We start from the raw sequence: 24,743 nt of genomic DNA on the forward strand, positions 1-24,743 counted from the left end.
CAGTCGCTTGCGCATAATCTAAGCTGTGATCTGAGCTGTACCTTCGGTCAGGACCACCAGCTCGTACTGCTTGTTTGGCCGTACAACGTGAACTGCCGTACCCCCGAACGTTCACAGGCAGTCGCTGACCTTGCCTTCAGCTCGCTCGGTGAAAACGAGACGTGCCAGAAAACACTTCGTTATGCTCTCCTATTACTCCATCGCTTCACTAGTAGTTCTCCTCCCCCCCCCCCCCCCCCCCCATTCCCCGCAAAGGCGAATAGCCGGATCGAAGCAACATCTTCGCATGTAGACCAGACGGCAGCGGCGCTTGGCGTCGATGCCAGACACACTTGCTGGACGTACTTCAAGGGAAAGGTTTCGCGATGGAAACGGGCTTGGGCGTGGCATTCGAGTTAGTAAGTAACGCGCTCTCATTGGCTTGCGCGCCGTGGGCGGACCGGGTGCGCCCGAAAAGTGGGGGTAAGAATGGCGAAACGGGCATGTGGCACGAGCGTTGTCTGTTTTTTTCTCTTTCCCATTTTTCCTTTTTTCTGGTGGTGAACGAACTGCGGCACTGCTGGATAGAGCAGCTTTCTTAACCGGGAAAGCATTGGCGTTGTCCCGCGCAAGGGTTTACTACCTGCAGTACCACCTGCAGTACCTACTCCACGACGGCGGCATGAAGGATTTCGGGCTTTTCCTTTCTTTTGCCGGGCTGGCGGGCATGAGGAGATTTGCTTTTGGTTCTTCATCATCTTGCCTCGTTATACATCGCGGGGCCGAATCGCGGGGTAGGCCGTGAGTTTTTCTGGAAGGAGCCAAGGTGCTCCCTAAGTTGTTGTGCTTTTTGTGGTCTTTATACGCACGTGATTGTCACGTTGCGGAACGACATAAGTTAACTTGATTGAATTGCCAGTGCGGACGCGTCGGACTACGAGAGGCCACATGTTTGCGCCAGGCATATCAGTCTCGACTCTTAGGTCTTGGTAAACAGAAGGAGCTCGGTATCAGATGCCCCAATACGATTGGATCTAACGTCGTTGTGTCCCTGGGAAAGGTTACGCACCGCCAAGGCCAGCAGATCTACGTTTTTTGCATTACGACTTTTCGGATCATCCTGATCGATCCAGCCTTTCTTGTAAACACACTTCCTTTCCTCCCTGATCAGTCTCGCTTTCGCACGACAAATAACACACTGATAAACAGCGTCAGCCGAGCCTGTTGCATTCGATCCTCAGGCCATTGTGGTGCGCATCCGACTCTGAAATCTGGAGCGGCGTGTCGCCGGGAGCGTTGCGAGACAAGGGGGACACGCTGGCCAAGCCGGCGATCGCACAAGCTTTTCATGTCACTCACGCATCGAGTAAAGGCCCAGCTGTCTTGCGGCAATGCTGTGCTTCGGGCCCTGGACGCTGTGTTCGGTGCGTGTGGAAGGCCGAAAGGTAGTGGGTAGATAGGGCAAGACGGAATGGATGCGGGAGCTTGCCGCCGCTCTAAACCGCCTTGTCACGTCTCCTTTCTGGTCTCCTCTGTTTGGCTTGCTTGCCACTCCTGCCATAGAGACGCGCCTGTCGTGCTCTCGTAGCAAGAAGGCCGTTCGCTCCGTGAATCGAGGCGGCGCAACAGCCGCTATGATATGATGCCAAGGCGTCGTTGCATCTCTTGCGCCTTGCTGACTGAAGTTCGTCGAACAAGCATGCTAGATCTCCCGCCGGCGTGCTTCGCGTGCACGCTTCTTCTCCTTGCCCGCCGCTTTCGTCTTTCCCTCCGTCTTGGCCTCTTGTGACGTCGTCTGAAAGAGCCGCTGCCAGGTTGAGCCTCGAGCTCTGGAGACAGCAACGGGCAGGCGTCTTGGCTGCAACGCAATGCCGGTTCGCCGGCTCAGGCGAAGACGCAGATCACAGCGACGATCGAAGCGCTCAGCCACGTACAGATGGCGCGGCAACCACGTGTCCTGGCGTCGCTGAGCGAGTGTGACGACCGTTCTTCAGGCTGTCCTTTTTGTCGTTCGCTGCACGGTGCGTGTCTGCCTCGCGCCCAAGACCGCTCGCTCTTCACCCCCGCTGCACATTGCTTGCGCGGTATTACCCGGAAAGCCGGCACCCGACGAGGACAGGCCGCTGGCGAGGCCTGAAGCGATGCCAGCTTAGCTTGGCGTGGTTGGCTGTCATTCTGCCGTGCTCGAAGAACAACACGTCGGCCTCTGATCACATGGGGTGCAGCGCGCCCGGAGCTGACGATTGCGAGGTGTACCGTATCCGCTCTTTGGTGGTGGTATGGAAGACTGTCTTGGATCCATGAGCACCCCGTTTGGGATTCTAACGCGACCAACGCTGGCGACGCGCTTTGGGACTTTGTCCACCCTGGGGCAGAGAGGTAGAGAATGGGCAGTACTGCCATGAACGAGAGAAAGAAATATATATATGTATATACATATATTTGTATATAAGCCGCTACCTGGTCATTTTCTTCTCTAGTCTACGCTAGCCGTGCCCAAGACGACAGTTCGTGCGGGCGACCCGCGAAAGAACGCTGTGCTCCGCCGTAGCAACACATGTATGTCTCCAGCCCGGAGGTCGATATCTCTTCTTTCCGCTCCCTGGCGACGTCGCTCCGCGGTGTCAGCTCTGCGGATGAGCGCGCTCTGCGCGGGCAAGTCTGATCCTGCGGTCTCTCGCTTCGCGATCTCGCCGCAAAGAGCGCGCCGGGACTGTGCGGCGCCGTCGAGTGCGACCAGCTCCTGGCTGGTGCTGCCCAGCACCGGCACCGGCGCCGGCTCCCGCGCCGCGGCCACGTTCCCGACGCAGACGGCCCGCTCACCCCGCCTCGTCCTCGCCCTCGCCCTCGTCGTCCTCGTCGTCGGCCCCGTTCGCCCCGTCTCCGTCGTCGGCCCGCACGCGCCCGAGCTCCTTGCTGACCAGCTCCAGCAGCCGGTCCTGCTTCTCCTCGCTCATGCGGTCCTCTAGCTCCTCCAGCAGGCCGGACAGCTCCTCCCGGAGGATGGGCCGGTGGTTGACGACCATGAGCGCCTCGCTCGGCAGCAGCTTGAACTCGCGGCCCGTCAGCCGCTGCACCAGGCGCACCACGCGCTTCTTTGGGATCGTCCCCGCCGCGACTTGGTCGGCCGGGTGCACCGTCGGCGGCCGCGACAGATTCGTCTTGACCTGCGTGCAACCGTCAGCGACAGCGTATTTTTTTTTCTTTTTCTTTTCATCTTCTCCTTTTTTTTTTTTGAAAAAGATCCGTGGCCCTTCCTTCTCCTGCTCCCGTGGGTTGCGGTGCGTGCGCGTAGGGACGAGAGAGGAAAGAAGGACCTTTTTTTTTCTCATTATCCTTCTCCCGCTACTTTCCCCCCGCCCTCCCACCTCTGGATTTGACGGAGAAGGGAAAGCGAAGAGAAAAAGAAAAAAGAGAAAGTGGCGAATGGAAGGATGAAGGGGGTAAGGGGATTTTGGTCTCCGACCCGTGTGATTTCCGTCGCTCACGGGCAGACACATACATCTCGGATCGCGGCCTTGAGGTTGTCCGGGATCGTGTTCATGCGTTTTTGTGCAATATATTTCGCTTCAAGCTCCGTGACGTGGTGCAGCACGAGCCCGTTTGGTATCTGCTGCGTTCCTGGATCTTTGATCTACGTTGCCGTGTGAACCTTCTGCTTTCCTTTTGAGTTCCCAGCTCTTTCGAGTCTGCGCCCGTACCTTCATGATGTCCAGCCACCGTGATTGCTTTAAAGCCTCTTTTGACTCAGAGTCCAGAAGTCTGCTCGCGTGCGCACCACCAAGCACTGCGCCGAGCCACCGGTTTTGACGTTTCTCCTCGATAAATCTATACGGGCAAAACGGACCGCAGTGGATAAGTTTCCAGCTGCAGATATTTGCTCGGTCACGTGCACAGCCCTATCGTATTCCTAAATTTGAACACTGGCAGGGATGGGGCAAACCACCTTTGGCAGACAATCTGGCCCCCAGATTTATATAGTCTGTCCGTTGTCTGTCGAGAATGAAGTGCACAACTTCCCATGTCTGCTCTAGACGTATGCTGCGTCTGCAACGACCTTGTGCCGCTTAACGACGACGGTACAACCACGACCTACCTTGAGACTGTCACATCCAGCTTCAGAGGCTGCGAAAGCTGCGCGCTGATACTGCATGCTTTGAACGAGTGTGTTCCAGAAGCGCTCGTGAGCGAAGATGGGCCGCCAGACATTCAAATCGTAATTCGCCAGGCCATCATGCGGTCGTTCATTGAGCTGGCCATCAAATGGGGCGATCATAGAGGAGTGATACTCGACCTCTTTGTCGAGGCGAGTAAGTCAACTTTCAATCGGCGACGGGCTGAACGCAAGACGATTTATTACTCTTGCGGCTAATCTCAAATACGCTGTCTAGACACGACTTGTCCTTGGTCGACCGTTCGAGTCGGGGTCCCAACTTCGGGAAATACCATATCCCACGAAAGCTTCGACCTAGTTCGAACCTGGTTTGATGACTGTCTTAAGAACCACAAACATTGCAGATTCTCTAAACTTGTTCAAGCGCCTCCCCGGCTGCTGGATCTCTACGCAGTGCAGCCTAATGTCGTCCTCTGTGAACCTAGCCATTTGGTCAAGTACATTTGCTTGTCGCACTGCTGGGGAGATTCTCGTGCTGTCACAACCACTCTTGATAACGTTTCGTCGTTCAAAAGTGCGATCGTATTTTCCAATCTTCCGCGCACCTTTCAGGAGGCTGTCATATTCACGCGAAAGATGGGCGTGAGATATTTATGGATAGATTCGCTGTGAGATCCCATGTCATTGTAGTATCTTCTCAGCTCCGATCTGACTTGAGATCAGTTGCATTATCCAAGATTCGGAGGAAGATTGGCAGGCGCAAAGCGCGCTAATGTCTAGCATCTATGCGAACTCGTGCCTCACGCTGGCTGCCACGGGTTCATCGAGCGATGATGGTGGGCTTTTCTTTCGGCACCCTAAGGCTACCTTTCATGGTATCTCCAAAGTTGGGTCTGAATACAAGGTGCATGCTCGGCCAGTTATCGACCACATGGATGATGCACAATTCCCATTGTTCAAAAGAGCATGGGTGTTTCAGGAGAGACTCCTCGCACCCCGAGTGCTTCATTTTGGCCGGCAGGAGATGTGGTGGGAATGCATGGAGACCGTAGATTGCGAATGCGGAGGTATTGTCTCGAACGAGCGTTATGGCTCGGGCCAAGAGAAGTTCTTCAGCAAAATCACCCACCAGGAAGCATTCCTAAGAGAGGGTGATGTTCATCTCCGCAGAAGGTGGCACGCGATAATTGAGGAATATACCCAGCTCTCGCTTACCAAAATGCGCGACAGACTTCCGGCTCTGTCTGGAATTGCAGAGCAAATGGCCAATCCGCCGAACGGTCCAAAACGGGATGCAAGGTACATTGCAGGCCTGTGGAATGACACATTGCTTCAAGATCTTTTGTGGTATCGACTCGATGCACTTTGCTCAGCACCAACACCTAAATGGCGCGCACCTTCGTGGTCATGGGCTGGCCAAGAGGGTTCGGTCCGTTATTTCGACGCTCCTCACATCCAAGAATCCACGGATTCAGGCACACGAATAGATCACGAGAACGTGCCCTTTCTCCACAAGATTCATGTGGAGATTCTAGAAGCTGAAGCGAGAGTCGCAAACCAAGACAATCCCTACGGCGAAGTGCTTTCTGCTCACCTTCGCCTGAAAGGCCCGTTGGTAACTGTGTCGGTTTCGGATTCTCGCTCATTGTCGTCACGCACACTTCACCAAAAAAGACGTCTTTTGCGAAGGCAGGCCCTTCGTAGCGTTCACTACGAATTTCGGTTCGAGACAACAGACAACCCGAATAGCTATCCATTCTTTGCAGACTATGACCTGCAGAAGCATGACCAAGGATTCGCAGACGCAACCTTTGCGATCCTTCGCGTGGCCACATGCACAAACTTCGATGAATACGCAATGCTGCTGAAGTGCATCCACAAGGACCAGAATATTTGGGAAAGAGTCGGACTGTTTACGACCAAGTTCGCGGGCAGATCGACCGCTGACCATAACGTTTATCAGACGACGTTTGCCACGGAGAGCCTCATGACGGAGATAACAGTCGTGTGAGAAGGCATGCTATGACACACTATACTAAGGATCTTTGCTGATTCTGCAATCAATGGGGCAGGTGCTTCAGCTTGAATAAGTCTCAGTATTTATGATCGCTATTAGATGAAATTTCCAGTAATGTCTAAAGCTTTTGGTTCAAACTAGGAGTATTTTTCCAAATACATTTCGCATCTTTCATAGTTTGTTTCGCATGGTTCAGGAGGATGGGAAGTCTCGAAGGTGGCTCCAGAAAAGTCTTCAGATGTGGCATGTATACTTTCAATTACCACGCACCAGTTCACTTGCTGTTGTGTTATCATACGACAGAACTGACCAATAGATCTGAAAAAAAAAGTCGAAAAAAAATTCGAACGACCGATTGCAATTTCCCGCGGCAAAGACTCAAACACATCTTTACTACAATGGGCATGACACAAAATCAGTCTCGATTTGAGAGCTATAATCTTGGATTTTTTTTTTCTTTGAAAAAAAAAAAGGAAAGGCCATCAAAACTGGAAGGCATGTTGATTCTCCTCAAACAAGTTCACATGCGACCAATCGAAAACGGGTCCCAATGGGCCGAAATCGAAATTCGCCATCTGTTCCACCGTCATCTCAGTGGAGAAAGAAGGATGTGCGTAGCCTCCTTCGGCTATGGAGTTTGGCACCGTAGCAGATGCTATGATGGTTGGGTCATCTGGCGTAGATTGAGTAGTGGTCATTGGCACTGATGGAGTAGACTCGGACGATGTAGTCGTATTTTTATCGCCAGGACTCAAGCTTGGCAAAGGAGGAGTGCTGTTGGGCTCGCTGGCTGTGTACGAGTTGGCCGTGGAAGCTATTCGTTTCGCGGGCGGACTCTCGCTAGGCGCCGTGCTGTACAGGATTGCGTTCTCTTCTTGGGTGAGACTGAACTTGAATACAAGGGAAGTTATCACACTCTCCGCCACAGATCCCGTCTTGGTGATATGTGCAAGCCGTCGAAGAAGGGAGAGTCCCTGCGCGATTCCCTTTAATATATCATTACGACGTGGTAAAATGCGTTTCGTGTCGTGTATGATGGCCGAGCATAACAGAGCAGAGGTATCGAACGGCGTGAACACGATCAAAAAATATTTATTGAAGTCGGGAATGTAGAGGTCTGCGAGCTGTTGTGCAATGTCCATAAGCTGCAAACACTTTTCGATTGCAATTCCCTGTAGCTCTTGCAGCATTCTGCTGTCAAGCTTGGGCTCGGGTTTGTTTGTTTGGGTGAGGAAAGTCTTGAGCGCGGAAACGATGGAACTGTAGCCCATGCACACTGTCTGAAGACGTTGAAGCTTGAGGTATTTGTGCGTTGCATCGTAGCGCGTGTCTGTATCGACCAGTCGATACACGGGATGTAGGGTATCCAGCCATCGGTTAACAGCACGTATCACCGTCAATGCATCATCGACAGAGATCGTGGGTTTCGATCCATCAAAATCTCCAATGACTGCTTGACACAACCTTTGCTGAAGTTCCATATGCTTATGAGGGCATGGTAAATCGGGGTACGCAGGGTCGTATTCCAGATTGACGCTAGGGTACTTAACAGAACAATATCTATCGTTTATCAGCAACGGGCGTGAGAGCATCATTCCCATGAAGCGGTCCCAGATGTAAAGAGTTGTCCACAGTCTTCGACGAATCTCGCAATCAAATTCTGTCAGACCGTCCCATAATGCTTCATTATGAATGCCTGAATAGTTCAGTCAGTAACATGGAGCCAAGGGTCAGGGAGGCGGAAGCTTGCTTACCGACTTCTTGGGCATAGCGTATGGCATCACCCAGTGCATGCCATGCATCAATGAACAAACATTCTGATTTCAACCACACAGCAGTAAGAAACAACTGTTGAACTTGTGCGATCCCTCCAACTCCAGGCTTGATTACGTTACTCAGTCTCTCCGCAGCATCATGGTATTTCTGGGTTAGTTCTTGAAGACTCTCGCCAAGTTCAGTCTCGAGCTTCACTCGCAGCGCCGGATGAACACATTGAGTAGAATTTGACAGTACTCTTAACAGCAGGCAGGTAAACTCAGGCTTGTTCTTCTTTCTTGTCGCCCTGTTCTCCCACCACCTATTGTAGCTCTCCAGAAATTGTGGAGGATAAATTGGATAATACCAATAATTGCAGACGTCCATATAGTTCTGAACAATCGCGTCGCAATAAATCCGTGGAGGCACTTCCTTGGTGGCAATTTCATTTTCTTTATCAAGCTTCTCGTCCTTGTACTCAGATAGCATACCAAACACAAGGGGATCTCCGTCGGATTGAAGATATCCGAAAGCTTTAAAGGCATCCGCAGCAGAGTATTGACCATCTAGTCTTTCAAGAGGCGAGGAAAATATGGCCTGTTCAGGCTCCTTTCGTTTCTTCCCCCCATTCGTACTGCTTATTTTCACGTCACTACCGAATGCGGGCTTTTTGGATGCAAAATGGCACACGTGTGGAACCTTGCGGGCCTGGCAATGATTGCACGGCCATTGGCGGCTGCATTTTTGCTTTCGCCGTTGACACTCAGTGCAGGAGATTGTATGCTGCTGTGTTCCGGGCTCCACGCCAAATTTAGGATCCATTGCGTGCCGACAGTTTCTGGCGGCCGAAGAATTTCGGAGCCTCTGGGAGGGTTTCGATGGAAACGGTCAAAAGTCTTGCCCTGACGGGGATAGGCGTTGCCCTGCGCACACCTGGTATTCTTGTCAAGTATGTAAGTCACTCGACTTTGGACCTTTGAAAAATTCTGTATACTGATGAGTTGCATTCGCTTTTCTCGCTTTGCGTTGTGCTTTGTGCAGGGACAGAGGTTCGACTCCTATCAGCTGGAAGGTGGGGAGTCACGTGCGAGAAGACTTGCATCTTCCCTCAACCTTTGGTCCTTTGGTCCTTTGGCTGCTGAGCTGCTTGAGCCACCTCTTTTATCTTTGCTGGATCGACCTCGTCATCGCACGACGAGAATTCATACTGTCAAACAATGCTCTCATCATCCTTCACCCAGCACTCCCCTCGAGCATGTGCAGTTGATTAGGATGAAAGTTTGGTAAGGGATACAATGGCAGGCAGGATTGACGGGAAGCGTCTGTTGGCCGAGGCTTAGTGTTATGTCCAAAAATAGTAGTAATCGTCAATGCCAGCGTACCTGGTGCTCACCCTTAACAAAAAGCCTCCTCCGTACAACGCATTCCTTTCTGCCATTCTCTGTTAAAGTGATTCTTACAGCAAAGTAACCAGCAGCGCATCTAGAACTATGTCTGCGCATGTAAATGCCCATGGGATTGGAATCGAACACATGAACCAGCTCGGCGTTTGGCTTCGTTTTCATTGCCTCGAATAATTCAAATTTGGCTCAGAATGGATGCTACATCTTCCAGTGAAAAAGTTAAGAGGCTCTTTCCAACGTTGCCAACATACGATACACCAGATCGTTTCTCTAGGCTACGACATAGGCTCAGTCGGATAACATCGGCAACGTTCTTGGCCGTCACGATGGGCTTTCTCGCTGCTTGTGCACACACGGGGGAGATAAAACATCGTCTCAAAAATCCCCAGCGGAAACATGCCAAAGAAGAAGCCCGCCGGAAGGTTGCAAGGGCTGAAGCCGAAATACGATGTTGAGAGGAAGTCAAGCGGAGACTGAAATGATAGCAGTCAACAACTCTGCGGAAAGCTGTTCGCAGCCGTCGACATTTAAAGGTTTAATTGATGATGAACTTGTATTCAAACCCACCGAAGGTGGCCCTGACCGTATGAAACGAGATGTCGCATATTATGCACGACGATGTGGACTTGAATGCGAAACAGTAGAAATCGAAACCCAGGACGGATTCATCCTCGATCTTTTGCACGTATCTGTTCCTTTTCAAGCTAAACGTGTAAATCATTCAACTGAATCGCGATATCCTGTTCTCATGATCCATGGTCTTCTCCAGTCGGCTGGGGCCTACGCGTCAACAGACGATCACAGCTTCGCTTTCTTCTTTGCGAAGCAAGGATACGATGTATGGCTGGGAAACAACAGATGTGGGTTGAAACCTCGTCACAGAAGCTTCAAGCGTTCTGATCCTCGTATGTGGTCTTGGAAAATTCGAGAAATGGCTACCATGGATCTCCCGGCCCTCGTGGAAGGCGTACTGCAACGGACGGGATTTGAGAAACTTGCCCTAGTTGGCCATAGCCAAGGAACTTCGCAAATACTTATTGCGTTGAGTAAACACTTCGTGCCCGAACTTGGCGAGAAGATCAGCGTAGCATGCCTGCTCGCCCCTGCCGCGTACTCTGGATCTCTGTTGGAAAATCCACGATGGTTTTTCAAGGGTATGATAATGATGTCGCCTACGATATGGCGGCTTTGCTTCGGAAGGTATGGTTTTATGCAACCACTGATTTCAGCGATGGAGATTCTTCCCAATAGAACTCTTGGTGTCTTCGGCTATCCGATGTTCCACTATCTGTTTGACTGGTCTGATAGGAATTGGGACCGAGATTTGAGAGACCGTTCTTTCTTGTTTGCGCCAACCTATATTAGTTCAGAGCATATGCGATGGTGGATTGGTGCAGATGGTTTTGCAACGCAAAGGTGTATCCTCAATACCCGAGCAGAGGCCGAGATCGATGCAGCGGACGACGAGGCCATCGAAAATTTTCTTCAGGCCACCAATACTGGAGGCAAGATTACGGATGAAGCCCTTGCTAGATACGAGGAGGCCATCTCTCGCCTGGAGGCTGATCCGTGGTTTGATGAGAGAGTACCCCCTCTAGCGTTGTGGATTCCAGCATGTGATGATCTTGTAGATGGAAAGAGACTGCTAAGAAGGCTTGAATATGGGAGAGATCCTCATGCTCAACTCGTACACGTTAATGTTCTTGAAGATTATGAACACTTGGACGTAATATGGGGAGTCGACTCCCTTGAGCGTGTTGGTAAGGAGGTTCTCAAAGTTATCTGGCAAACAATTGCGACTCAGGATCGCGAGCGCTGCGTAGTACCGGCATGTGTTACCAAATCTGAAAGTCACAATTGATTCGCCATTCCTTCTACTTGAGTGTGAAGGGATGGCTTGCAGAGACCGATAAAGCAGAACTCTCAATAGTACCAATCACTATTGGTGTCGCTGACAATCCTCGACTCAAGGCAGTCTCATTTCACGTGTTTGAGCAATAAAGTACAGAAAGGCTTAAAGGAGGCATATACCTTTCATCAAAGGCGTCTAATCTGAAAGAACATAGCATAATGCTTTTTTCCATATCTTAAGAAACACTTCCAGCCTATAGATATTGATTTGTAATGAGCAAAGCTCCGGAAGTTATGCAAGTCCCACATTTAAGATACCTGTTTTGGTTGAAATTATCCACAAGCGAACAAAATAGCCGTCATTGAATGTTATCATTTCCACTCCTAGAAATTCAAGATAGTTGAAATGATGCTCAAGAAGCTTCACCAACTACGCTTTTCTCGGAATGGTTTGAAACCTTCTGAAGTCTAGTGCTTTTCTAGTCCACCTTTTCGCTTGAGCTTCCGGAATCCTCATTAGCCCGGTTAATTCCAACATTCTCAATGCCCCTTGTGACTGACTTTTCATGACCAGCAGGTGCCCCAATGACACTGCTGCGTCTCCTTGCTGCATTGACTGCGGCAATATGTGCCTCTGTATCGTCATAATTGACCAAAATTTCGCCTATTGGATTTTAAATTAGCAGCACTCGGTGAAGCGGGATGAATTTGCCAACTTACCGTTCTTGCCGTACATTCTTGGCTCGTGCTTGGCGATTTTGACAACATTAAACAAGGGCTTGATAGCTGAATCGGAGCTCTCATGTGTCTTTCGGAAGATATTGTCCATTTCCTCAAGTGAGCGGTATGCAGTTTCAGGATAGAAGCTGGATGATAGTTAGCCAGAACTTTAACAGATATTGGAAATACGTACAAATAGACGCATGGCACAATGAAAGCGTTGCTGGCAATATCAGTTAGCTGACTACAGATTTTCGAACTCAAGTATAGGAGTGCCTACATCACGGCGAAAATAATATAAGTTTGATAACCGATCGAGCTGAAGCTTATAGGAGTGACTGTTCGACTGTCAAAATACAGCAGTACGAGACAGAGAGATGTTGCTTACTCATGACAACCATAAAGTTGAATATCCAGTTAGCACTAGTGCTAAGTGCGTTGGCAGGTGCACGGATTCTCAGTGGTACTATCTCAGCAGGATATAGCCAGGTCATTCCCAGCCAACCGATGGCAAAGAATGTGTTAAAGATGAAGAGAAAAACGGCAGCAACGATACCGGCGGCGCTGCCACCATGCCAGGTTGTCACTGCAAGTACAACCATCGATAATGACATGCCGACTGCTCCAAAAACCATAAGCTTTCGTCGACCGATCTTTTCAATGGTAAATACGGCAATCCAGGAGGCTAAAAAGTATTCTGTGCCGTTACATGCAGCAAGAATCCTGGAAAGCAAGCCATCAAGTCCGATTTCATTCTCGTATATAGTTGCGGCGTAGTACGTAATGAGATTAATGCCAGATATTTGCTGTGTGGAAGGTCAGCAAACCTAGAAATCGAGGAGAACAGCAAACACACCTGGAACATTTGGTTGACATATGCAAGAACGGTTCTATGAAAGTGACGACTGTACTGAATTTAGAGGGAGTACTGGTAACGCATGGCTTGGAAACATACTTCTCATCCATTGTGAATAGATCACGGAAACTACCTTTGGCCATCTCCAGAACCGCATCCTTAATAGCAGAGAACTCGTTATGAATGTATGGATCATCAACGGGGAGGTCATTTAGAGCCGAAAGCACTTCAAGGGCCTCGTCCTCTTTATTCTTCAGGATTAGCCAGCGAGGTGATTCAGGTAGCTGGAGTATAAAGCCAAGAATGAGCACTGCGAAAACGATTTGGAAAGCAATCGGAAAGCGCCAGGATACGGTCGAGGGTTCTAAGAAACTGAATCCGAAATCGACCTTGGGCGAGGAAGTTAGTCTCAAGTGTCTGACATAGTGGAAAGAAATTCGCGGATCGAAGCTGCGAAAACAAGCTTACGCGAGAATATCATGATCACGTGAGTGTTCATTTTCGCGCCCAATCCCAACGATCAAAAGTGTGAGTTACTTACCCAATAGCTAAGAGCTATTCCACCAGTGATGAGAGCTCCTTCTATCATAACCATTTGACCTCGTCGATGGCTCTTGCTAGTCTCAGATTGCCAAGTCGGAACCGTGCTCGTGTTCAATCCGTCTGAATCACATTGTTAATAACGGGGCGAAGAAATTTGAAGTTTGGTGAAGCCTACTCCCAACACCGGTTATAACTCGTCCAACAATGAGTTGGGCAAGTGAGAATGATGAACATTGAAGAGTGGCACCGATAATCATAATTGAGGAGCCTATAAAGATAGTTTTCCTGCGGCCAAAGATATCGCCAACCCAGATGCAGACAATGGAGCCAATAAAACAGCCAATGTTATAGCTTGCGATGCTAGGAAACCGTTAGTATACGTGACAAGTTTGTCGTGATCGTGGAGTGCGCGGTGGTCATCAAGGCCCATGTCATAGAGCCAAATCCCCATTGAGGATTGTGCTTAAAGAAAAAAAAATTCCGTGTACACATACCTGATGCCTTGGATAGTTGATACATGGTTCGCCCTCTCTGGAGGTGCATGTACGACGTCGATTTCCGGAAATACAGACAAGAACGAAGGAAGCGTGAGCAGGCCTGACAGAAGATGAGTATTCAAGGATGAAGATGGATTTGTATCACACACCGCCCATAACACCCTGTTAATATTAGTACGATTGTTCGATTTTATGTCCTGATATCCGTACCTGGTCATAACCGAACAACAAAAAGTCCAAGCCTGCAATGACGCCAATAGCAATGTTGAGTTTGGTGCCTCGAAGGCCCAAAAATCTTTTACCAGATAAAGCAGACATAGTGATTTGCTCTTCTTGGCTTGCTCGAAGATCGTGGAGTGGTAGTGTATGGTGGAGATGCGGCCCAGATTTATGGATTCATTCTGCACCGCCAGCACCAATGGTTGACATGCAACGGATTTCCCCAAAAGAGGTTCTGGTTCACGGCCCGGGGCAAGAGAGAGGGAGGATAACACGGGGCATGGGAAGGCTGGAATGTGCGGAGTTAGCGTGTGGAATTTTGTGGCCACAATGACGACTGCTAACCTCGATTGGACACTGTGACTTGCGTTCCCCAGATTTGTGTTGCACCGGAACACCGCCGACGTGCTGGAGGCTCATGCCGATCGGCCTTGGCGACGCGGATTACCGAAAGAGGCAATGCGGCACTGTTGGACGTACTCCTGTCATGCTCGTGCCACATGATACTTCGTACCGCATACTGAGGCAGAACATGTTAGTGGTGAATCCGAAGCCATCGAACTACACGCTGCCTCATGTCGGCGGTTGCTCTTCTATGCAGGTGGCTCTGGAAAATCAGGCCACAGATGGTAGCGGAGGAGGAGCTGCTTCTATCCAAGCGCAAGTCCGGGAAACCAAAGAACGGCAATACCAGCTCTAGTCCGGCCTGGGTATTGATCGGCTGTCTCTATTCGTTTTTTGAATCGACATGGACATTATGGATGCATTGTTTTTTTTTGGTTTTTTTGCCCTGCTGGTTCTCATGAAATACAAATCACGTGTGTGCAAACATCTCACGAGATACTCTCGAAATGAAAATGAAAGCTAGAAAGCCTCGAGTCATCTCTCAGACCTGTGCAAACTTTCAGCTCCCTAAGATAAGACTCCAACGCATTCAGCAGGAGAAAACATGTGGCAGTGAACTATAACAAGTTCTTGAACCGATTTGAGGGCGACTCAAGTTGGTTTCAAAAGTTGATATCCATGAATATGCACCAGTCTAAAAGGGTGTTTTGTATGTGTCTCTTTTCAATCATCCTCATATCTCCGTGAATGCTTGTCTGTTAAATCCTTGAAAGCGCTCGTGCTCTCACCATGAACTCCGGCTCTATTGAGATCTTTTAGAACATATCTGCTTAGGGCCACTTCGCCATTTATATCGACCAATCTTTCTTTCTCGAATTTAAGAGCGGTACATCTTCTACGTCTGATTCTTCATCTTTATCACTGTCCGCAAGTGAAGCAACATCAGCATCAACGTTGACCCCGTGTTGTGGATCCAATCCTGTTCCTTCAAGACCGATGTCATTGTTGTCTTCATCGGTTCTCTTGGTATCCTCTTCTTCCTCGTCCAGAAGCCTCTTTTCTTCCTTAAGCCACCACGTCACAAGGTGGCCCGGTATCGCAAAAATGGCAAGCAGCCAGAAGGATGCAACAAGATAACCCGACTCAACGCCCCAAGTAAATACCGCTCCAGCGACAAACGGCCCGATTGCACGACCCACAGCCGCTAAAGATGTCGCTACCCCATTCAGCGTACCGAGAATTCTTAGTGATCGTGCCGAGTTGGTCATCAATATGACAACACATGGATACGCAAACACATTTGTCAAGGACTTGCAGAGCATGATGCACAAGATGGCAGCTTGTTGCGTGAACGGTGTGGGCAGCAGGACAACGTATGGCGTGACCAGGTAAATGAATGGCATAGCAAGGGTACACGCTCTCATGCAGGACAACGCCCCGTATTTTCGTGCCACAGGGGGAAATATAGCGAATTGTCCGATCATTCCAATGAAGCCGTAGATGGTGAAAAGCACGCCGATTCGACCAGATTCGAGACCGAGGCCACCGGAGAACTTGAACGGGAGTTGTACCTTGCCATGCTTGTTTGGTAGATGCATCATAACCGGCAGCAACTGATCATGGGCAATTGCATGAAGAGCCAGAATCATGTACGACAACAGAGTCATATTTGTCTGACGATGGAAGAGCTCAGAATACGTTACTGGCTTGTGCTCATCCGACTTCCCCGACTTGCTTGATGGCAACATGGATTCAAAGTCGTCAGCAGGCCGAAGAGCTTTCTGCCGACCCCTACAGCTTTTGGTGAGCCAATCGCCTACCATCCGTCCATAATCACGGCGAAACTTTTTCGATTCCAGAGACTCTTTTAAAAAGAGAGCGCCGACAAGGAGACCGAAAGTGAAGATGACTCCGTTTACGAGATTAGGAAGCGCAAATGGGAACTTCTTGAAGAAATGGCTGTTGCCGAACAATTCTGGGAAGTTTGTGGCAGGGGATGCAAGAGCACCGCCTAGAACCGGTCCTATAATCGATCCGATGGTCCAGACTAGTGGGAGAACAGCAAAGGCCGTGGGTTGTAAACTCTTTTGTGGGACCATCTCCGCTACCGTTGTCCGCAAGATACCTACGTTGCCGTTACTCGCACCGGAGAAAGCTCTGGCAACAATAGCCCATCGTAAGCTTGTCGAAAATCCAAAAAGAAGGCTTGACGACATCGCACAGGTCATCGCAAGTAATATGATCGGCTTGCGCCCATACTTGTCTGATGCACTACCCCACGGTATGCCCGTGAAGCACTGACTGACACTGAAGATTGCGCTGAGAATGCCCGTCCATTTTGCAACGTCGGTGGGATGTACACCGAAGCTTTCTATCATCTCAGGCAAGTACGGATACACGCTCTGGATACTGGTCAACAGGTCATACGAGAAGAGGATGCATATGGGTTATCATACTGTCAAAGCGATGGGCTCAGCTATACGGCATACTGAAAGAATGATTAGTTGGGCTTTCGGTAACCTAGGCTTAAGAGAAGATCTTGGAGTCATGGTCACGAGGCGTATAAATCGTTCAGCATGCTTGAAGGGCCAAAAAGTAATCAGTCAAGAATCATTCGGCAGATCGTAAGGACTGTTCAAAAAACCGAGCAGATCCACAGATGAGAACGAGGGCGAAACACGACTGGAAAAGAAATTCAGAGAAATTCTCAAGTTTGAGGGACGTTGACTCAAACCTTACTCCGAACACCGCAAATATGCCTGGCTTGCGGGGCAAAGCAATGCCGCCTGCAAGGCATATACCTACATCACAATTTGGCGTGCGCTGAGAGGCAACACTCACCATTCGCCCGGCAATTCGATCCGTTGCATGCACCAGCAGACCCAAGAGAGGGCTGTATTCTGCACGTGAGGAGGCTAAGTAGCGATCGGATTGGTCAGGCGGTGCGCAACCGGAGTAAGCGTGAGGAGCTCCATGATCACAGCCAGCCGAGGCTACGGCCATGTTGTAGCACCCCGTTGAGGGATGGGACATAAGCCTTTGGGCTGAAAGATTTCGCGGAGCCATGCACATCGGTCAGTAAATTTAAATAGAAGCCGGATTCAAAGCTCAAGTCTCCTGCTGCAGCTGGCAAAAGCATAAAAGTCTGTGGTGCTCGGACCGATGTCGCCTCTCCTCAACAATCTCGATGCAGATCACTGCACTTTATCATTCGCGAACTGCAAGCCTGGTCACCGTGCTACACAGCCCTGTCTCATTGGCTTGGCTGTGGCCTCAATCGCATGTACTCGTTTGTCTCCCAACGACACAGTTGAACAGCAGGCCGGTACTTTGTCATACGGAAACATTTTCCACCTTGGCAAACTCGCCAAATGGTCGCCAGCTTATTGTGAGCATCTTGTCGACCAAGACTTCGATTTCGCGAGATGATTCTCGCAGTCCATGTATATTAACCTTTATGGTGACGTAGGTATAGTGTTTGCATCTTGGCTCTCCCATTGCCACGATCAAAATGGATTCGTCATGCAGGTTTTCTACGAACCCCTCGTCAGCCAACAGCTCGGCATGCTTGACCCAAGACGTGGGTTTGGGTTAGGAATGCATCCCGCTCTGCCGCTCATAGGTCGCGTGCAGATGCGACAAGAAGCTTCCTGCAACTGGCGTGCTAGGCAACCTATCAGGCCATTCTTTGCCCAGAAGATAGCTTCGCGATGATTTCGATGCCGAGCAATCATGGTGCAACGCGTTGGCTGCTTTCATTCGTGGCATAAATAGGGTTCGTCCGCTGTTTGCTTCCCCCGCTTGTGATAATTTTAATTGAATGGAAACAGGTCAATCTTTGCAAGAAGTCGAGGGAGCGACTGTTGACGAGCCTCCTTTAGGTGGCTCCACCCACCTTCATGAGAAACAGTGTAGTCACGATTCAGGGCCTCAACTTACCCCGCGAGTGGTTGAGAGAAACCAAGTTGTGCTCATTGCACATACAGTAACTGCAGAACAAGCTGCGACGCTGGTCGAGACGAGCATCAGCGATGGGCTTGATGCAGAAGAGGCGGCAAGACGCCTTGCGCAAGATGGCCCTAACGTCATTGCGGAGACTGAAGGGCTATCGGTATGGCAGATACTCTTGAGGCAGTTTTCCAACTCTTTGACAGTAGTACGTCCACCTGAGGACGAACTTGACCAATCCTTGATTGACACCGTCTAGGTTCTGATGATTACCATGGCCATTTCGTATGGCATCAAAGATTACGTCGAAGGCTCAGTCATCGCCGCCGTCATTTCTCTCAATGTGGTAGTGGGCTTCGTTCAGGATCTACGAGCAGAGCAACAGATTCAAGCTCTCAAAGCGATGTCGGCACCGCTCGCCAAAGTCATTCGAAATGGTGTGGCATCGACAATCAAGTCGGAAAGTCTCGTAGTGGGCGACCTCATACAGATCGGGGTTGGTGATCGGATTCCGGCGGATGCCCGAGTTGTAGAGTCTGTTAACCTCGCCAGCGATGAATCTGCGCTTACTGGGGAAGCACTTCCACGATCAAAGAGAGCAGAGCTGGTACTAAGCAATCTGCCCAATGGAAATTGTCTAGAACTAGGCGATCGAAAGAACATGGTCTACTCCGGCACTATCATCGCGAGCGGCAGAGGCAAAGCCATTGTCGTGGCTACTGGCTCGCGTTCAGAATTTGGCAAAACCAGCGGACTTCTGGATCCGCGCAAGGAGGAAAAGGAGAAACTCGCACAAATGGGCATCCTAAGGCGCCTGTGGTTTACCATCTTTAATAACATGAAGACCATTCTCGGCTTAGACGCCCAAAGTACCCCCTTGGTTAGGTCGCTTTCAAAATTCGCCCTTCTTCTCTTCACTTTGGCCATCTTGCTCACAATCATCGTATTTGCCGTCAACAAATTTGATGTTCACGAAGAAGTGCTGATATACGGAATTTGCGTCGCGGTTGCCATAATCCCGGAGTCTCTGATAGCCGTGCTCACGATCACACAGGCAGTGGGTGCCAAAGCTATGGCTCGTGGAAACGTCTTGGTCCGAAAGATTACTGCCTTGGAGGCTGTTGGTGGCACTACTCATATCTGTTCCGACAAGACGGGTACTCTTACGGGTGGCAAAATGATAGCTACTCAAGCATGGATCCCGCAGCAACATCAAGTCGGAAGGCTGAGCGTTGTCGATGTTGGCAACCCATTCAACCCAGACTCCGGCAGCGTGCACCGAGAAAATCTAGAGCTGCCTACGCTAGGATCAAGAAATCCCGTGACTAAGTTTCTGAGAACTGTTGCTCTTTGTAACTTGGCGGTTGTGACCCGCGGCAAGACCTCTGCGACCTTGGGATCTGACGTTGAGTCGGTTGATACCTCAAATGGCGAATGGACTGGTGATGGTGAGCCCGGCGAGGTTGCTCTGCAAGTTTTGGCTATGCGCTTTGGTCTTGCTAAGGACACCATAATCGCCTACGAGGAACTTACGTTCACTGCAGAATACCCATTCTCTTCAAAAGATAAGCGCATGACGGTAGTTTACCGTGACAGAAGTGGAACCCATCATGCCTTCACTAAGGGCGCAACAGAGGTACTTCTTGAAAAATCCACCGCGGATGATTCATTGAAATTACTGGTTCGTACGCAACTAGAGCAGTACGCCTCGCAAGGTCTGCGCATTATGACTGTAGCATATCGTGCTTTTGGACCTGACAGCACCCAACGTTTCGAGCAAGAAAACCGTGAAGAAATGGAACAAGAGCTCGAATTTTTAGGTTTGGTCGGCATCCAGGATCCTCCACGTCCAGAAACTGCAGGAGCCGTTCGAAGAGCCCAAATAGCAGGAATAAAAGTGCACATGTTGACTGGAGACCATCAGAAGACTGCTGAGAGTATTGCCAAAGCTGTCGGTATAATACCGACTGGGCTCAGCGACGCAGCATATGAAAAACTCGTCATGCCAGCTAGCAAGTTTGATCGAATGAGTAACGAGGAACTTGACGCGCTTGAACATCTCCCCTTGGTAGTAGCGAGGTGCAGCCCCGAAACGAAAGTTCGCATGGTTCAAGCAATGAATCGACGTAAGGCATTCTGTGTCATGACGGGAGATGGTGTCAACGATGCGCCTGCGTTGAAAAGAAGCGACGTTGGCTTTGCAATGGGTAGAAATGGGACCGATGTGGCGAAAGAAGCATCAGACATGGTCCTGACAGACGATAATTTTGCTTCCATAGTAAAAGCGGTCGAGGAAGGAAGGAGACTCTTCGACAACATACAAAAGGTTCACTCTCGGCTCCTGCGCTCTACAGATTCCATGACTAACATAATTCATTTTAGTTCTTGATGCACCTGCTAATCAGCAATATTTCCCAGGTGTTTCTCCTGCTTATCGGCCTGGCGTTTCGTGATAAAGAGCACAACTCGGTCTTCCCACTGGCCCCTCTTGAGATCCTCTGGGTGAATCTCATCACCTCCAGTTTCCTGGCTATTGGCCTCGGTCTTGAGCGAGCGCAGCACGATATCATGCTTCGACCGCCTCATGACCTGAAGATTGGGGTCTTCACAAGGGAGTTGATCATAGACAAGATGATGTACGGCACTTTCATGGGCAGCCTGTGTCTTGCGGCGTTTGCCTCTGTGGCGTATGGCGCTGGCGCTGGTGATCTCGGCGAAGACTGTAACAACGGCTGGAACGAGTCCTGTGGAATTGTCTTTCGAGCTAGGGCAACCACATATGCCACGCTAACATATCTGCTTCTGGTCACGGCGTGGGAGGTAAAGCACTTCAAGCGCTCGTTGTTCAACATCGACCCAGTACGTTTCGAAGGGCCATTCTCAATATTCCCCGCTCTTTGGTCAAACCAATTTCTGTTCTGGGCGGTGGTCGCTGGCTTCGTGCTCGTGTTCCCCATTATCTACATACCGCGACTCAACACAGAAGTGTTCAAGCACACGTCCATCACGTGGGAATGGGGCGTCGTCTTCGCTTGCCTCCTGACGTACATCACACTTGTTGAAAGTTGGAAGGCGATTAAACGAGCCAAGGGCTGGGGTACACCATTATCGAAGGAAGCGAAGATTGCACGGGCGAGAGAGGCGAAGTCTGAGATGGGAATGGACACAAGCACGGGTGGTACCAGTACTCCAATTTAGGGAAGGTGACTGTTTGACAAATTGCGAGACGTATTCTTTCAAGCGCGAGAGACAAAATTGATTCTGGCGGAATTGCGCGTTGTATTCTTCAGTCATTCGTTATGGTGATCTGCAATATATGGGGGAAAATGTATTTGACATTCATTTTAGTGCACTAAAAGAATATATCCGACGTTCCTTTTAATAATATTTCTACTGAGACAAGATTTCAAGTTTCCTTGAGATGGATTAGAAGAACTGATGGGAACAACCTTTGGTTAATTAGGTAACCCAAAGGTGAGCCCTTGACAACCTTATAGCATGTCTATGCATCATCTAAGCTATAAGTCTATCTTCCCCTTGCTCTTGTACATCTTAGGCGGCCATCGAGCAATCCTCGGTTCGTATCAGAACCCGTCGATGCCTTCCAGTTGCATATATTTTCTTTGCGATAGAACAAAACGAAACAAATAAAGAGTACGAATGAATGATATTAACCAATTCGCTCATGCTCTCAGCTTCGTTATTGGTGCGAATGCAAGTCTGGCTCCAACAAGTATGACCGATCCAAAAGAAGCACAAGCGGCGGAAAAATATATCGCTTCGTTGAATCCATGATAATGCGTTATGAAGGCTCCGTTGATTGGTGTGCCTGTCAATCCAGCGATGCCTATGAAAGCGCTTGCCATCCCGATGTAGGTGCCCATCTGATTTGGTGCAGGGGCACATGACGCGAGAGTAGCGATCATCGTGCTAATAGCCCCGCCACTAAAAGCGCCGTAGAATATACTGAACACGATGATGGATGCATTGCTGTGTATGGAAAGCCAAGACCATATCATAATTGTGCAGATAGCACAGCACCCGATGAGGACGTTGAACTGTCCAGCAAAGACACCGAATGCTCCAGCAGCTAGACGTCCGAAGATAGAGCCAGCATTGAGGAACGTTACGAGATAGAACGAGAGCGAAGTGGACATTCCATGAGCTTCGGCATAGGATGGAATATAGAAGAAAGCCTGTTGAATGGACTCAGCTTGGAGTGACACGTTGGAATAAAGAAATTGCTTACCGTGAACATGCCCCAGAAAAAAAAGAACAAACCAACTATTTGCAATGTATATGCCATGTTCTTGAAGGCACTTGGCAAGAGATACGTGCCTTTCCTTGTCGGAACACCCGCCTTGATGGTGAAAATACTGATGATGACCATGAATAAGCCGATGAAGCCCACAGTTCTTTGAGTCCAGCCAAAGCTAACTTTGGAGTGGTTCAACATCTGATTTAGGATGATGGGGTATAAAATTCCACCCAGCGCCGATCCTGAGGTGATGATGCCCATGGCCATAGGGCGTTTGCGATGAAAATAATGGCCTACCACAGCGGCGGCCGGAGAGTACAAAAAGCCCGTCGCAATACCACCGAGCACGCCTTGGCAAAGGATAAACTGATAGTACTTTTTGCAGAGGCTTGTTAGCATCTGAGAAAGAACAAGGAATAGTCCTGCTGGAGTAAATATGTAATTTGGCCCAACTCGATCTACCAGCGGGCCTGAAAAAAGCGATGATGCGAACATGAAGAAAATTTGGATAGATCCGATCCACGCAACATTCGCCGCCGTTTCGTCTCGTAAAGAATTGGCAAGGTAATACGATTCATATACGCTGACATAACGTTAGCATGACAGTCTCTTTCTGAAGCGCAAAAGTAATTCGAACACAGATTCCCCACGGGTAATTGACTAAGAGGGTGGGATTTGCGCGGACAGACGGTTCTCTCCGATGGCAGTGACGAATTTTAAGAATCTTATCTGGTTCTGCTTCCAAGTTATATCAAATTGGAAGATCAGATCAGTCAATCTCGGATATCAAGCCAAAGAAGGGCCGCCACCATCTGCCGGCGCAAACTGTCTCGTTTACGGGGCAGCAGGATTTGGCAATGGCAAGCGCAGTAAAGCACGCGTCCCAAAGCCTGCTCACTGATAAAGAGTAATGCACATACCCAAATGCGTTCATATACCCGAAAGTTATGAACATCACGCACCATCCTACCTCAAATCAGCAGCAGTTGCGAGTTGGAAGTTTATTGAATTCACCTCCGACAAGTGCTAACCATCCATCACGACCACCTTCGGGGAAGTCTGGCATTTGGGGCGCAGAATTCGCCGCTTGTTCTGGTGTTTCGGCGGCATCCTGACCTGGAAGAGCGGCTGGTATTTCCTTCGTCACTGCGGCTTCTCGCGCCTCGATATCTATCGACGTTCGTGAATTCTTCTCTACGTCCGACATTTTTTTTCGTAGATGAGCAGACTTCCGGATGGCAATCGTCAAGAGTTGCTCGCTGAAAACTTCTTAGGCTCGAGGGTATTTCGCGTCGCGCCAGATGATCTCGCGAGCTCTCGCGTGCTTTTGCACGTCAACAGGGGACACCAGACTGCGTCGCTAATGAAGCATGCAGACAAAGTTGCTACGAGTTTATTAAAAACTCATAAAGAGTCTTTGACGCCCCGCTCCGCTCCAATTTGCTCCTATTCAAGATAGGTCGTGCCGCTAAATGGTGTTGACGGATGTTATGAAGCTTCTCGGCGCCGAAAATTATTAGAATTCGCCGGAAGCCGATGGTGAGCGCTCGGTGCTGAGAGGTCTCGAGGATCTCTTCAACATGCGAATGCTCAAAGAAAACGCAGTCTGGACTACTAATTAAATTAAGCTCAGTCGGATTTTGAACGGAGCGCCTCTGATGGTTGCAAAATAAGGAAGGAAGAAAGAGTAATGAAAGGTGAGTGAGGGAAGAGTTCGTTAGGACCGGAAGAACGAAATCAAGGTTAGGCGCTCTACCGCATGCTCCTGGTCTCGCTTCTGTTGTCCACCACTGAGGATCGGCAAACAATGCTCCAGGGACCGAACACCAGTCTGCTCTCCTACAAGCATCCATGTGCTCTGCATTCTTGAAGGATTCATCGGCGCGGAAGAAGCAACGTGAAACACAAGCCCATGCTAGATTCGTAAACCGAAATGTCCCCGCGGAGCCAACAGTCCGTCTCCGTCGTCAGCCCCGATACAACTTTCTTATCCCCGCAGGAGAAAAAAAAAAATAAAGAGAAATAAACGGATCAGAAATAGCCATGTGAGACGTAGATCTGAACCCAGCCTTGCTGACGTTCGGCAGTCAAGCTTGCGCTGGCCTAATTGTTTGGACTTGACGGATAACAGCTTGTGACACGTCTGTTCGTTTGCGGCTCTACGGTTGGCGATCATCTGCACTGCTGTCTTGTTTCGGAAATCGAGGCATAATTGCGACGAGGATGCTTGCAATTGGG

General features: G+C 49.7%; 8 protein-coding genes across 13 annotated transcripts; 3 read left to right on the forward strand and 5 right to left on the reverse strand.

The window, feature by feature from the left end:
• Positions 1 to 2,794: 2,794 nt before the first annotated feature.
• Positions 2,795 to 3,809, reverse strand: PV09_06064. 3 transcript variants are annotated; one of them, XM_016359651.1, is made up of 3 exons: positions 3,681 to 3,809; positions 3,482 to 3,613; positions 2,795 to 3,146 (listed from the first exon to the last, which is right to left on the reverse strand). In XM_016359651.1, exons 1-3 carry the CDS (start codon positions 3,684 to 3,686, stop codon positions 2,799 to 2,801), a joined length of 486 nt encoding a protein of 161 aa, XP_016212487.1. In that variant the 5' UTR covers positions 3,687 to 3,809; the 3' UTR covers positions 2,795 to 2,798. The 3 variants fall into 3 exon arrangements, with proteins under 3 accessions (XP_016212487.1, XP_016212486.1, XP_016212488.1); XM_016359650.1 differs by having other exon boundaries at positions 2,795 to 3,613; XM_016359652.1 differs by having other exon boundaries at positions 3,482 to 3,809.
• A 125-nt stretch (positions 3,810 to 3,934) lies between these two features.
• PV09_06065 (uncharacterized protein) lies at positions 3,935 to 6,247 on the forward strand. The gene is made up of 3 exons (XM_016359653.1): positions 3,935 to 4,289; positions 4,371 to 4,761; positions 4,817 to 6,247. Exons 1-3 carry the CDS (start codon positions 4,001 to 4,003, stop codon positions 6,102 to 6,104), a joined length of 1,968 nt encoding a protein of 655 aa, XP_016212489.1. The 5' UTR covers positions 3,935 to 4,000; the 3' UTR covers positions 6,105 to 6,247.
• Positions 6,248 to 6,465: 218 nt separating this feature from the next.
• Positions 6,466 to 9,059, reverse strand: PV09_06066 (uncharacterized protein). Its single transcript, XM_016359654.1, has 2 exons — positions 7,865 to 9,059; positions 6,466 to 7,806 (listed from the first exon to the last, which is right to left on the reverse strand). The coding sequence occupies exons 1-2, from the start codon at positions 8,685 to 8,687 to the stop codon at positions 6,593 to 6,595; spliced, it is 2,037 nt and encodes a 678-aa protein (XP_016212490.1). The 5' UTR covers positions 8,688 to 9,059; the 3' UTR covers positions 6,466 to 6,592.
• A 957-nt stretch (positions 9,060 to 10,016) lies between these two features.
• Positions 10,017 to 11,129, forward strand: PV09_06067 (uncharacterized protein; the record flags this gene model as incomplete). The annotated part of the gene is made up of 1 exon (XM_016359655.1): positions 10,017 to 11,129. The coding sequence occupies one exon, from the start codon at positions 10,017 to 10,019 to the stop codon at positions 11,127 to 11,129; it is 1,113 nt and encodes a 370-aa protein (XP_016212491.1).
• A 109-nt stretch (positions 11,130 to 11,238) lies between these two features.
• On the reverse strand, positions 11,239 to 14,333 carry PV09_06068. 3 transcript variants are annotated; one of them, XM_016359658.1, is made up of 14 exons: positions 14,300 to 14,333; positions 13,946 to 14,243; positions 13,885 to 13,897; positions 13,733 to 13,835; positions 13,414 to 13,598; positions 13,237 to 13,358; positions 12,795 to 13,084; positions 12,696 to 12,744; positions 12,228 to 12,645; positions 12,120 to 12,177; positions 12,033 to 12,062; positions 11,840 to 11,985; positions 11,681 to 11,783; positions 11,239 to 11,620 (listed from the first exon to the last, which is right to left on the reverse strand). In XM_016359658.1, the coding sequence occupies exons 2-14, from the start codon at positions 14,051 to 14,053 to the stop codon at positions 11,599 to 11,601; spliced, it is 1,647 nt and encodes a 548-aa protein (XP_016212494.1). In that variant the 5' UTR covers positions 14,054 to 14,243; positions 14,300 to 14,333; the 3' UTR covers positions 11,239 to 11,598. The 3 variants fall into 3 exon arrangements, with proteins under 3 accessions (XP_016212494.1, XP_016212493.1, XP_016212492.1); XM_016359657.1 differs by having other exon boundaries at positions 11,239 to 11,783; XM_016359656.1 differs by having other exon boundaries at positions 11,239 to 11,783; positions 13,946 to 14,333.
• Positions 14,334 to 14,741: 408 nt separating this feature from the next.
• Positions 14,742 to 17,004, reverse strand: PV09_06069 (uncharacterized protein). The gene is made up of 2 exons (XM_016359659.1): positions 16,756 to 17,004; positions 14,742 to 16,701 (listed from the first exon to the last, which is right to left on the reverse strand). Exons 1-2 carry the CDS (start codon positions 16,846 to 16,848, stop codon positions 15,148 to 15,150), a joined length of 1,647 nt encoding a protein of 548 aa, XP_016212495.1. The 5' UTR covers positions 16,849 to 17,004; the 3' UTR covers positions 14,742 to 15,147.
• A 206-nt stretch (positions 17,005 to 17,210) lies between these two features.
• Positions 17,211 to 21,623, forward strand: PV09_06070 (potassium/sodium efflux P-type ATPase, fungal-type). The gene is made up of 4 exons (XM_016359660.1): positions 17,211 to 18,074; positions 18,130 to 18,455; positions 18,507 to 20,573; positions 20,630 to 21,623. The coding sequence occupies exons 3-4, from the start codon at positions 18,513 to 18,515 to the stop codon at positions 21,443 to 21,445; spliced, it is 2,877 nt and encodes a 958-aa protein (XP_016212496.1). The 5' UTR covers positions 17,211 to 18,074; positions 18,130 to 18,455; positions 18,507 to 18,512; the 3' UTR covers positions 21,446 to 21,623.
• On the reverse strand, positions 21,565 to 24,198 carry PV09_06071. 2 transcript variants are annotated; one of them, XM_016359661.1, is made up of 4 exons: positions 23,520 to 24,198; positions 23,426 to 23,471; positions 22,497 to 23,088; positions 21,565 to 22,443 (listed from the first exon to the last, which is right to left on the reverse strand). In XM_016359661.1, exons 1-4 carry the CDS (start codon positions 23,710 to 23,712, stop codon positions 21,931 to 21,933), a joined length of 1,344 nt encoding a protein of 447 aa, XP_016212497.1. In that variant the 5' UTR covers positions 23,713 to 24,198; the 3' UTR covers positions 21,565 to 21,930. The 2 variants fall into 2 exon arrangements, with proteins under 2 accessions (XP_016212497.1, XP_016212498.1); XM_016359662.1 differs by lacking the exons at positions 23,426 to 23,471; positions 23,520 to 24,198 and having other exon boundaries at positions 22,497 to 23,294.
• Positions 24,199 to 24,743: the final 545 nt, after the last annotated feature.

This window comes from Verruconis gallopava (genome assembly GCF_000836295.1).
Source record: "Verruconis gallopava strain CBS 43764 unplaced genomic scaffold supercont1.20, whole genome shotgun sequence".
NCBI lineage: Eukaryota > Fungi > Ascomycota > Dothideomycetes > Venturiales > Sympoventuriaceae > Verruconis > Verruconis gallopava.

Coding starts and splice junctions, on each gene's coding strand:
- PV09_06066 (XM_016359654.1), bottom strand. CDS start 8,687: ATGGATCCTAAATTTGGCGTGGAGCCCGGAACACAGCAGCATACAATC. Junction 7,807..7,864: donor ACGCTATGCCCAAGAAGTCG/GTAAGCAAGCTT, acceptor TGAACTATTCAG/GCATTCATAATGAAGCATTA.
- PV09_06071 (XM_016359661.1), bottom strand. CDS start 23,712: ATGTCGGACGTAGAGAAGAATTCACGAACGTCGATAGATATCGAGGCG. Junction 23,472..23,519: donor ATGGTTAGCACTTGTCGGAG/GTGAATTCAATA, acceptor GATTTGAGGTAG/GATGGTGCGTGATGTTCATA. Junction 22,444..22,496: donor TTTTCTGGGGCATGTTCACG/GTAAGCAATTTC, acceptor TCCATTCAACAG/GCTTTCTTCTATATTCCATC.
- PV09_06069 (XM_016359659.1), bottom strand. CDS start 16,848: ATGACTCCAAGATCTTCTCTTAAGCCTAGGTTACCGAAAGCCCAACTA. Junction 16,702..16,755: donor CTGAGCCCATCGCTTTGACA/GTATGATAACCC, acceptor ACCAGTATCCAG/AGCGTGTATCCGTACTTGCC.
- PV09_06068 (XM_016359657.1), bottom strand. CDS start 14,053: ATGTCTGCTTTATCTGGTAAAAGATTTTTGGGCCTTCGAGGCACCAAA. Junction 13,599..13,732: donor TCAACTATCCAAGGCATCAG/GTATGTGTACAC, acceptor ACGGTTTCCTAG/CATCGCAAGCTATAACATTG. Junction 12,745..12,794: donor CTATTCACAATGGATGAGAA/GTATGTTTCCAA, acceptor AATTCAGTACAG/TCGTCACTTTCATAGAACCG.
- PV09_06064 (XM_016359650.1), bottom strand. CDS start 3,479: ATGTGTCTGCCCGTGAGCGACGGAAATCACACGGGTCGGAGACCAAAA.
- PV09_06070 (XM_016359660.1), top strand. CDS start 18,513: ATGATTACCATGGCCATTTCGTATGGCATCAAAGATTACGTCGAAGGC. Junction 20,574..20,629: donor TCTTCGACAACATACAAAAG/GTTCACTCTCGG, acceptor AATTCATTTTAG/TTCTTGATGCACCTGCTAAT.
- PV09_06065 (XM_016359653.1), top strand. CDS start 4,001: ATGTCTGCTCTAGACGTATGCTGCGTCTGCAACGACCTTGTGCCGCTT. Junction 4,290..4,370: donor CGACCTCTTTGTCGAGGCGA/GTAAGTCAACTT, acceptor TACGCTGTCTAG/ACACGACTTGTCCTTGGTCG. Junction 4,762..4,816: donor TATTTATGGATAGATTCGCT/GTGAGATCCCAT, acceptor ACTTGAGATCAG/TTGCATTATCCAAGATTCGG.